Source organism: Lolium perenne, chromosome 6, assembly GCF_019359855.2.
Source record: "Lolium perenne isolate Kyuss_39 chromosome 6, Kyuss_2.0, whole genome shotgun sequence".
Lineage (NCBI taxonomy): Eukaryota > Viridiplantae > Streptophyta > Magnoliopsida > Poales > Poaceae > Lolium > Lolium perenne.
The window spans coordinates 41,622,820-41,634,771 of record NC_067249.2 but is presented as its reverse complement, the minus strand read 5'-3'; the positions used below and the strand labels follow the sequence as shown (position 1 = coordinate 41,634,771).

General features: G+C 44.1%; 1 protein-coding gene and 1 pseudogene across 3 annotated transcripts; one reads left to right on the top strand and one right to left on the bottom strand.

Annotated features, from left to right (window-relative positions):
• Positions 1-2,088: 2,088 nt before the first annotated feature.
• LOC127310556 (chaperone protein ClpB1-like) lies at positions 2,089-4,663 on the top strand (annotated as a pseudogene).
• A 1,194-nt stretch (positions 4,664-5,857) lies between these two features.
• Positions 5,858-8,994, bottom strand: LOC127308265 (succinate dehydrogenase assembly factor 1, mitochondrial). 3 transcript variants are annotated; one of them, XM_051339046.2, is made up of 4 exons: positions 8,684-8,994; positions 7,953-8,027; positions 6,310-6,600; positions 5,858-6,185 (listed from the first exon to the last, which is right to left on the bottom strand). In XM_051339046.2, the coding sequence occupies exons 3-4, from the start codon at positions 6,571-6,573 to the stop codon at positions 6,168-6,170; spliced, it is 282 nt and encodes a 93-aa protein (XP_051195006.1). In that variant the 5' UTR covers positions 6,574-6,600; positions 7,953-8,027; positions 8,684-8,994; the 3' UTR covers positions 5,858-6,167. The 3 variants fall into 3 exon arrangements, with proteins under 3 accessions (XP_051195006.1, XP_051195007.1, XP_051195005.1); XM_051339047.2 differs by lacking the exon at positions 7,953-8,027 and having other exon boundaries at positions 6,310-6,580; XM_051339045.2 differs by lacking the exon at positions 7,953-8,027 and having other exon boundaries at positions 8,684-8,993.
• Positions 8,995-11,952: the final 2,958 nt, after the last annotated feature.

Here is an 11,952-nt window from a genome sequence, read left to right as displayed (position 1 = left end):
CTAGTCGAACGGATGTCGAGATCCCATTGTCGTTGAAGGTGGTGGAGAGGCGGTGGAGGGAGGAGGCTGGATCCTAGCACAATCCGGTTGCCTGCGGGGGCGACGCGAGTACATAGACAAATCCAAGCAAAAATTAGAATTAGGCTAGTGATGCTCTAGCTCGTTTTAGTAGAACTACAGATAGAACCGCAATATGGTTGAGTTCTGGGCCGGATGAGATACTCAATTTCATCCTCAGCGTTTGTAATACTCATGCTTAAGTAATGAAATTCCTTTCCCCACAAAAAAAAGAATTAGCCTAATTATAGCTTGAAACACCCGTATGGTGAGGAGACCCCCCCTCCCCCTCCCCGAGAAAATATCTGGTGGAAGTGGAAACCAACTTTCTATGAATACCGGTGAAATCCACATAAAAATCTCAAGAAAAATGCATTATGTTAGGAAGGTAGAGTTTTATAGACAAGCAGTCGTTCAAGTCGAAACTCGAAATTAGTTAGGAGCTATGAAAATACCAAATTGGGCAATAAAGAGAGAAAATTCCTTATTTGACACTACACTAAAATGTGGTTCCTTATTTGACACTGAATTTTTTTTCTTCCCTATTTGACACTAGGTCTAAAATTTGTTCCTTATATGACACTACCGTCTACTCTGTTAGACTATTCCATCAAAGTAGAAATTAGGCTGGTCAGTTTTTAGTTAGAGTGACCAAATTAGCCCTGCTATACACGTGAGTACAGACCTGAGACCGAATCATCCAGGACTCCAGGTCTCCACTAAGGTTGCAAAACCTCTCACACACTCACGAATTCAGTGGAAAACGAACGAGAGAGACACAGTTTTGTGCTGCGTACAACCTACTCCCTCCCGTCTTTTTTAATTGATTTAAATTTAATACAAAGTTCTACTCCTCTGTCCATCTTTTGATGTCAAAAATTTGTCTAAAGTCAAATGTATCTAGACACTCTTTAGTGCATAGATACATCCAAATTTAGACGAACAATCGGACATCTATTAATGGACGGAGGGAGTACTAAATTCGAGTCAATTAAAAGAGACCGGAGGGAGTACAACTTTTCACCTTGTATTCACCTTATTTATGCGGTCAAGAATCTGATCCGCTTACAACTGAAAACAAACGGAAAATCAGCTAACAGAGCAAGTATGCCGGTCGTGCCATCCCACGTCCACTCGCACGTTGCTGTAATGTCGTTGCACGAAATAGTCTCGCGCCAATGCACAATGCATTAGGGGCATAGATGTCTTTTCATGTGTCATCTAACACCGTTAGTGGTAAAAATGGACGGAGTGTCATATAAGGAACAAATTTTAGAGTTAGTGTCAAATAGGGAAGAAAAAAAGTTTCTCGCCGTTCGGGGCTTTGTTAATTCAAAGTCGGGCACTTGAGTGCCTTTTATCTAAAAAAAAAAGTTTCGGTGTCAAATAAGGAACCACATTTTAAGGTAGTGTCAAATAAGGAATTTTCTCCAATAAATAGTACCAAACGACGGTACTATTCATTGGTAAATTTGTCTTTTACATAACTGTGAAATAAATATGACTTGGAAATTGCAAATGCGTGTCTGTAGAGTTCTACGTTCTCAACATCATGCATTATTTTCTCATAATTTTTTGAAACTCCTAGATGTGGTTTCCAAAAAGTTTTCATTATAAGGTTTCCACCGGATACTTTCTCCCCCCTTCCCCAGGTCACAAACCTTTTGAACCGGCCTACAGCTACAATGAAGAAGTGTAGCAAGAGATCAAAGGACAATTTTTTTGTTCTAACTTGCAAGAAAAGTTACAGTACATTTTTTTGAGCTGGAAGAAAAGTTACAATTAACTGTGCTGCTGTACGTTCAGAACATTCCATATGAAGCCGAATCGAGGGCAGGGCTCGATGGCGTAGATGCTTGAGACCATTCCATACGAGTGAAAATATTCCATATAATTCCGATGCTTGCGTCTTTCTCGTGTGTTGATGTACTCGGTAGTCGGCAGTCCTATAAATTCAGGTGTCCAAGCAAGAAAAGCAGGCGCGCAAGCAATACACAAGGCTGTTTTTTTCCTGAGAGCCGAAACCCAACGATGTCGGCGCAGTGGCAGAAGCCGATGGTCTACGACTGGGAGTCGGCGTCATGGAAGGGCTGCGATTCAGCACAGGTGGGGAGCTCCCTCTCCTCCGTGCTATCGGAACTATGGGGTGCAGAACCACAAGCAGTACACCTCGTCCCCGTGCCGAGCTCTGCACAAACCCCTAGCGCTAGCAGCGGCAGTGGGAGCGGTTGGTCTTGGCTATGGCTTAGCATTACCGTCGGCGTTGGGTTATCGGCAGGTATGTGTTATGCAGCGTGGGAGAACTACCAGCGCAGCGGGTGCCTGCGCACCTACGGCCGGGACATGACGGCCTCGGCCCGCCGGATGGACCCGGTGATCGGCCGCGACGACGAGATCGACCGCGTCGTCTGCATCCTCTGCCGCCGGACCAAGAACTGCGCCGCCCTCGTCGGCGCCGCGGGGGTCGGCAAGACCGCCATCGCCGAGGGCCTCGCTCAGCGCATCGCCGCCGGGACCGTGCCCGCGGCGCTCGCCGGTGCGCGCGTGGTGGAGGTCGACCTCGGAGCGATGGTGGCCGGGACCGTGTTGCGCGGCATGTTCGAGAAGCGCATGAAGAGCGTGATCAAGGCGGCGGAGGAGGCCCACGGCAAGGTGATCCTCTTCTTCGACGAGATGCACACGCTCCTCGACGCCGGGAGCTCGCGCGTCTCGGACAGCGGCAACATGCTCAAGCCGGCGCTGGCCCGTGGCCGCGTCCGCTGCGTCGGCGCTACCACCTACGACGAGTACCGTAAGTACGTCGAGAAGGATCCGGCGCTTGAGCGGCGGTTCCAAAAGGTGCACGTCGAGGAGCCGAGCGAGCAGGCCACCGTTGCGATTCTGCAGGGGTTAAAGCAGCGGTACCAAGAGCACCATGGCTCCGAGATTCAGGACGATGCTCTCGTCGCCGCTGCGCACCTCGCTGCCCGCTACGTCACCGACCGTCAGTTCCCCGACAAGGCAATCGATCTGATCGACGAGGCGTGTTCCACCAAAAAGCTCCAGCAGGACGGCTGCGAACCAGAGAAGAAATCAACTATTGGTCCGGATGATGTTGCACGTGTAAGCTTCATGTGATATTTTTCTAGCCATTACTTCTGATTGTTTCAATCAGTCTAACTTTGTAGTTTGGATTCGTGTTATCAGGTTGTTAGTCGATGGACCGGGATCCCTGTCACTGCACTTGATCAAGACGAGAAACACAAGTTGATCCACCTAGCGGACAGACTGCATGAACGAGTTGTTGGTCAAAATGAGGCGGTTAATTTGGTTGCGCAAGCATTGCTACGTTCCAGGGTCGGGCTTCGTCAGTCTGGCAAGCCAATAGGCTCTTTCCTCTTCTTAGGCTCGACCGGTGTGGGGAAGACCGAGCTTGCAAAAGCTTTGGCTGAGCAATTGTTTGGGAGTGAGAAGATGTTGGTTCGTTTCGACATGTCTGAATATGTTGGGGCCGGATCTGCGTTACGTCTCATTGGAGCACCTCCAAGGTTTGTTATAAGATCTTAATCCTATCATGCATCGTGTTTACAGTACTTAGTTTGACTGATCTTAATTAATGTTTTTTCCCCTCTGTCACAGCTATATTGGCCATGAAGATGGTGGTCAGCTGACCGAGAAGGTGAGGAGACGCCCATACAGTGTTATTCTTTTCGATGAGGTCGAGAAGGCAGACCCATCGGTATTCGACATTTTTCTGCAACTCCTCGATGATGGCATATTAACAGATGGCAAAGGACGGACCGTAGATTTTAAAAACACCATCATCATCATGACCTCAAATCTAGGAGCAGAACACCTAACAGGAATATATGGCTGACGAAAACACGGTGAAAACTGCACGGGGTCTTCTCATGAAGCAGGTTTGCAAATCCCAAACTACCACATATAATGACCAAAGTATATAGATGACGGACCGTAGATTTTAAAAACACCATCATCATCATGACCTCAAATCTAGGAGCAGAACACCTAACAGGAATGGCTGACGAAAACACGGTGAAAACTGCACGGGGTCTTCCCATGCCCTGTTTTATTTCACACATGTATGCTTATATTGGTGCAGGTTCAAAAGTTCTTCAAGCCGGAGTTTCTGAACAGACTAAGCGAGCTTGTGATATTTCAGCCTCTTTTAATCAATAACCTAAGGCAAATTGTGAAAATACAGATGAATAGCGTCGTTGCCATAGCAGTTGAAAAGGGTATTTCTGTATTAACAAGTGAAGCAGCATTGGGCGTTATTCTGTCAGAATCATACAACCCTGTGAGTACAACTTTCCTTCAAACTTATTGCACGATTAAGCTCTCACTCACATGACACTCGCACATATTTTCTCTTTATCTCTTTGTATGTTTTCGTAACCATGGGTCCATGCATGCTTGGTCTCTCACAGATGTACGGTGCAAGGCCCATAAGAAGGTGGATCGAGAAGAATGTAATGACAATGCTGTGTGAAATGCTGGTCAAAGAAGAAGCGATGGAAGGCTCGACAATCTTAATTGATGCTACGGACAATAAGAAGAGTCTGAAATATGAAGTGTCAGGGCAAGAGCCCAGCCGCCGGTGAATCAGCAAGATCGTGGCTGTCATATATGTAGTGTCATGGCTGACTATCATCTTTCAGTTGATGTTAATTACTCCCTCCGTTTTGTTTTAGTCTACATTCTAGAAAAAATGAGACAAACTAGTATTGCATTTATTAGTACTACTTAGATATGTGAACAACCAATCCAAGCTACATTAAAAACAACAATAACCAATAAAGAGAGCAAAATCACTTCGTTTTCAGTGTTGTTGTTGACTAAAAGCTAGAATGTAGAGTATTTCAGAACAAATTTTGGAGCTAGAATGTAGACTATTTCAGAACGGAGGGAGTACATGTAAAACATCCGGCATTATGGCACTTGGTTGCTAACTGCATATTGGTCAAACTTTCAGTTAGCATGACTGTCGTAGGATTTTTACTCCCTTTGTTTCAATATAAGGCACAAAGTTTGCAGTCTTTGATACACATGTTTGACCAATAGTATATATACCAAATTATATGGATTGAAAATGTATAAATAATATCGTTGCTTTTATCTTTGATACATCGCGGGAGCGACTGGAGGCTAGGGTTCCACCATGCCCTTTTATCTCAGACAGTGAAAAAGATGAGGCTCTTAGTCCTACGACTACGCCAAGTGGTCTCATGACAAGAGCTAGAACCAAAGCTATACAAGCCAAGGTGAACTCATTCCTTGCTATGTGTGAAATTACTCTTTGAATCGCTTGCTCTTTGTGTACCCCGGTATGAACCCCACGACCTACTTCAAACAAGCATGGTGACGGAGGATGAGGAAGGACAAGACACAGATCAAGAAGAAACAAAGGAGACGAAATCCGATGTTAGGACTGTCCAGCGCCTAGCCAAATCAAGCAATCTAGAAGGCATAGAAGATGGTTCTTACTATCAAAAACTACTTAAACAGACATGTGCTATGAACTGATTGTATTTTTAAAACAGATTAGTTATCTAGCAGGGGATAACAAAAGTTGAAATATGCACTCAGAAATACCATTTAACAATACAACTCAGTTCTGAACTTCTAATACAACGTAAATTCCATAGTTAGGTCACATCAATTTTTCCAAGTTAAAATTCATTTAGCGTAGAAGTCTGCATATATGATAGGGAAATTGCATTTGAAAAAAGTACTCCCTCCGTGCCATAACAGTTGGAATGGAGGGAGTAACACCCCTTTGTGACTCTAAAACACATGGTTTAGACAACACAAAAAATACTCAATGTAAATGCTCGCTCACAATTACATTTGGAAAAGTACTCCCTCCGTTCCATATCAGTTGGTGATAACAGAACAATTTTATACATGAACCACACTTCTGATATCCAGAAGGCAAGCAGATAGTAGGAAATTAATCTAGAGATTTCTACAGCCGATGCGGGAGCTCCAGAAGTTTACTGCGTAGAGAGCTTTCATATGTGTGCCATTATATCACACACCGTCAAAAGAAAGTCCTTCACTTTTCATTATCTCCCAGTAGAAAGACCAAAAGCATGATTTGCACAATCTTATGGAATAGAAGAAGCCTGGAAATTTCCACAACCAACGCAAATCATATATGAGTATTATTAGCCTAAGAAAGCTTGAGTTGTTAGCAAATAGCAGTATATGATTCAGTAGAAAAACAGATATTTTCAATATTATATATACCTTATTTATTCGAAGCGTAGAAAGTCCGGTAATATCAGGATTCTTGAGCTGATCAAGCTGCCGCTTCCCTCTCCTGATCAAGTACTCAATGTACACAAAGTTCCTCCGATCAACACTTCTTGCATTCTCACGGAACTCTGCTGAGACAACGGACTCGATCATCTGGCGCTCCTCCGGAGACTTGAGCCGTGCTGCCCGAAGGAACCCTCTGTATAATGCCAAGGCCTGCCTCTGGATACCAGATAACTTCGGACGGGGCGCCATTTCATCCCTTTGAAGCAATCAACAAGACTAACAAAACAAAATTGCCAAATGAGTTATCTCGCAGTGATCTGCATACTTTTGGCAAGGAAAGGATGACAACTACCAAACTACTCATGTGATGGACTATCTTTACTATTAAATTGAAAAGCGACCTGTCCAGCGGTTCAGCCCTATTTATCTCGTTATTTATGACAAGTGCCACTGCCAACTAAGTATCCCGAAACGTTTTTTTTTCCGTGGAGAACGAAGGCCTCCTCCTCCTCCTCTGTTCCTTAGGATAGTCAACATCCTTCCCCGAGGCCCGCCCTTTGATCCCTCCGCCGGCCCTGGGTCAGCGAGCGAGCAGCCAGGCACCGTCCAGGCCGGCTCGAGCCCCTTGAATCCTTGATGACTCTCCTTCTCCAGGGACCTGCAGTATAGGGTGCAGGAATCCCTGCCCGACAGCTGCTCACGACATAGCGTTCCTGCCGCAAACCGCCTCCTAATCAGGCGTCACCTCTTGGCCTCCTCTCGATTCCTTCGACGGGGCTACAAGACAACGTGGCGGTCAAGACGGCTCGGCGACTCGGCGACGGGAAGCGAAGTGGAGAGAGGGAGGAGATGAACTGGACTGAGGAATCGGGGGAGGAGGACATAGCGGTCATCAGTCGCTGATCTCGCGATGTGTTTGCCTCATCATTGCTGTGGCTGTCCTCTTCCTTCTCCAGACTGCCCACATGGACCCACCCCACCAGGCCTGCATCCTGATGTTGTATGTTCGTAATTCACTTCGGTCCGTTAGTACGGTTTTTTCAGCTCGGGCTCGTGCCTTATTGTTTCAGTTATCGATGCAGCTGCTGTTTGCACAAATTTCTCTAGGTGTGTCTCCACTGGTAATTTCATCTCATTTCTTGTGATCGGTCATGGCTCCTGTGCATGCTAAAAAATAGTGCAGAGGGTTGTTGTCACAATAAGTGAGCATTTAGCATGGCACTTGTGGTAGATCAAGATGAAATATCCAATTATTCATAGTGTTGTTAAAACTGAAGGCTGGTCAAAGTTCTACTATGCCGACATCTCGGGATGCAAGCAAGAGGAGGCAATCGGATATTGCTAAGAGGAAGCAATGTGGTCAAAGTTGCACTATGCGCTTTTCATAGCGTTATTCATAGAGTAGCTAAGAGGAATAAATGTGATATTGCTCGTCATCTTGGAAGTGTGTAGAGCCCGTGAACTTGAAAAGGTGCATGATTTAATTGTTATGTTGTTACATGCCCTTTTTCACTTTCTTGTTTTTAATGAGAAATTTAAAGACATGGTGAGAAGTGTTTCCCTGATGATTTTGCATATGCCATCAATAAGTATAGTGCTATCATAATGCTCTGTATTTTTTTATTTACCTTATATTAACTAGTGAAGCTGAGCGATTTATTTGCTTCAGTGTGTCGGCACCTAGAAGAGCTTCATGATTCTTCCTATGTACTCACATGTGCAATTTATAAATGTTAATGAAGGACCTCCTCAACGAAGCATCAATGACACTAGTACATATATGTATGGAATAGGCCACGTCTATGGAAGAAGAAGATTAGCAAAATTTGTACAAGGAACATGTCTAACTTAAACCAAAAGTAGTATTGATTAGAAGGTACGGTAAACGTGCAAGCATAATGTGGATTAAAGTTTTTTTGCTCCGCAACAACACGCTGGCATAGTGCTAGTTCTCCTAAACCCCCAACGATAATTACAAAGCCAAACTGCTCAACGTGCTAGCAAGCAAATCCCGAGCAAATGGGGCTCACAAATGAAAATTCAGGTTAGATCGGTCACATCAAGAACAGAACTCTTGGAACGGGATAATTATCTTTGCTTGCTAGGACGTAGAGCAGTTGGCTTTGTAATTATCTTTGGGGTTGCAATAGCAGGCAGCACCATCAGGACAACCGAATGCATCAATGAAAACTAGCAATGGCAGCAGCCAGCATCACACAGGTGTCATAACCATCGAATGCATAAACAAAAAAAAAATATTTGTGGCAGCAAGCATCATCACAAGCATCTATCCAGCAGCACCAGAAGCATCAAATCCATATGTGGCAGCAAGGGGTGGAAGCAAGCAGCGGCAGCTCACCTGGCGGGAGAACCGTACGGCGGTCCTGGAAGAGCTTGTACGCGGGGGAAACGGGGACCGGCGGCCGGAAAGGATGCGCGACAAGACGACGGGCGGCGGCCGCGGACGAGCTCGCCGATCTGGCGGTCACGGGCCGAGAAGAAGGGCGGCGGAACGGAACCGGTCTAGAGCGGCGGAGGTGGATGTCGGAGGGGCGGCGGACGAGAAGGGGGCGGCGGGAGCTCCGACGGCGGTGAGGTCAAACGGGCGGCGGCGGTTGGGAACCTAGAAACGCATCTCTCTCGTCTCTCGTTCGTTCTGTTCGCACATTTTTTTCACTGTTCGGTAGTGGGTCCCATACCTCGCCAACGGGCCGGCCGGCGCGGCACGGGCCCAAGAAGGAGCGTCGCGTACCTAGCACGTGAAAGCCCGTTAATAGGCGGGCCGTGCCGGGCCCCGTGCCCCGCCTGCAGGCCCAGGCACGGCACCCTGGTTAGACAGGCCGGCACGCGAGCCATTTTTTGCCTGTTCGGCCAGATTTCGGCCCAGCGTGAAATAGCTCCAAAAATTCCGAAAATAATCGAAGAAATGCAGAAACATCTAAAAAGAAATTTAGTAAACTGATTAAAAATAATATATGAGATAAAAATGAGCTTTACTAGTTTCTGCGACATCAGCAAACCTTACATCCCTCAGTAATAAAAAGAGTATAACTCGCTCTAAAAATCTAAATTACATGTCTACATTCCACCTTTCTCATCCACGAGAGCAGAGCAGCTTCTTGATCCATCTGAGCATGACGAAAGTGTGGTGCCTCACCTAGTGGCCGGTCTCCCATGTTAGTGAAAACAAGCGCATCATTACAACTTCTACACACTTCTAGACACCTCTTGACACCATCCTCATCCTCATACACTTCTTGTATGAATAAAGTGTTTCAATTGGAAACATTTATCCTCCTAATTTGCAGGACACCGGTCATGTGTGAGGGTGGCACTTGAGTGAGGGTGGAAAATGAGAGGGGTGGGCTGAGAAGAGCCAAGAGACTGTGACAAATATTGAGATGGGTGGGCTCCTCTATTTATAGCAAGAAAGAGAGACCAAGGGTAATATGGGACCAAAGTTTGTACAAAGATAAGAAAAATGGCCTTTACTATTAGTTGTCTCATAAAAACTTTCCATCCCTAGGAGGTAAAAGAGTACAAATAGCTCTAAAAGGAAAAGAAAATTACAAAAGGAAAAAAGAATAACAAACAGAAAATAAAATTACAAAAGGAATAGAAATACGGAGAGGTCTTCGCTTGAGGTCATAGATTGGAACACATATCAATTACGCGTCGTTCTCGGCGGTGTGTTAGGTTCTCTATGTCTGGATTTCATAATCATTAGTGATTTCACCATATCCGGGGCAAGGCAGTGTCTTCCATCAGCAATTATTCTTCCACGCAGATTGAAAGAAGACTCTGATGGCACCCTTGAGAGGAGTACCGATATTACATCCAATGCTAATATGGAAGGCGTGGATATGTAATCCTTTTTCAATCCACTACATTATGTCAAACTCATCGTCATGATCATCATTGTGTGGGACTAGTTCATTGTTGAGGTACTTAGCTAACTCCCGGTCACCTGAAAACGCGGGAGTTGCTTTTGGTTATGTGGAAGAGCTCGAGGTGGAGGTAGAGGAATAACAAAATATCCTCCCCACACCTTTTTCTTCCATTTCACACTTGGTGCTGACAGAGGCCGTTGTCGTCGAAGTCGTCCTTACGTGGGTTGTACTTACCATAAACTTCATAAAGTTCATCCCTTACTTCCGTGAAATGTCGGTCATCGGACACAATTACGGTAAGACTTAGGTGTGTTTGATCTGGTTCCCCAAGTAACCGTGCAAAAAATTGGGGATCCTTGATGTTTTAGTTATTGTTTGGTTTGTAGCTAAAATTTTGACTGCCAATGGATATCCACTTCTCTCACTCACAAATCCTTGCCAAATAGTTAGCCAAATTTAAGCTTAGGATTCCTTGATCAAAAAATTAACAAGCTAATTCTTTCCAAATATTTGGCAGGGCTAGTATGGGCACAGACCAAACACACCCTAAACATTGAGAGAACATAAGCCAACGCTCTAATTTTAGCCCTAGGATCCAAAATAAATGCAAATACATACAAGAAAGGAATTTCTTTCCAATATTTCAAGCATTTAAGATTCATTTTTCCAATAACTTCAATTAAAATGGGATCATTCTCGTGCTTTTAAGTGCTTGAAAATTTTGAAAATAGGATGTGCAAACATAAGAGATGTGGGATAATAAACCCAAGAAAAAGCAACAGTTGATCCATAGAAGGTCTCCAAAAACGTAAAAATTGTCTTAACAATGTGCCAACTATGTAGGGTTCCACACATATATTATTAAAATTTATGACAAGGTACATTTATAACAACGCAATACCTAGAAAGTTGTGGCTTAGAAGCATTCAACGACCTAATTGTCAAGCGCAATTGACCACTGTGTGGTTTTACGTTTTTAGCGTAACTAGCATAGTGGCCCTCGCAAATGCGAGGCATCATTTGGAAATGTATATATAATATACTTTTATTGCTCTATAGAAACTTGGAGTGTTATGTGATTATAATTTACATGGATCTAGCAAGCATAAATATTTTGCTTGATAAAATATCATTTATGTGCAAAATATATTTAATATTTTTAATGTAGGCAAATGATTAATGTTACATTAAAAATAAATGTAGGGATAACCACACATGTATTTCGTATCTCAATTTATTCAATAAGTACAAATAATTGAATGTAGATTTTATTTGATGTTTCTGTATTGTGAGGTCAAAACATAAATTATACTTGTTGATTTTAGATCAATTTAGACATAAGCAAATATGTATGTTTATAACTAAGTAACAGTTTCTCGCATGATGCCATTCAATGCTACTAATATCAATTAGTCGTGGTTTATTATAGTGAAGATACATGGGATAGTTCCCATTAATTTTTAATACTTACTCGAGTGTGTCATACGGAACTACACATTTATGTAACTACTAATTAATCTTTTCTTAGATATGACTATCAACTAATCTCGTCAGGTAGATCCTAGTTACACATTTCTGATCCAATCATGTATCTCTTCCAATTACTATGGCATTGTTCACGATTACTCGCTGACATGCATGTAACGACGCCCTCTGGCGGTTTTTACCGTCGCTAGAAATAATAGAAGTGGTAAATTGACGGGAGCGGCTTTTCGAAGCACAACCTCTACTCCATGCG

Bases quoted from the DNA above. Each gene is read 5' to 3' on its own strand.
- LOC127308265 (XM_051339046.2), bottom strand. From the start codon at position 6,573: ATGGCGCCCCGTCCGAAGTTATCTGGTATCCAGAGGCAGGCCTTGGCA.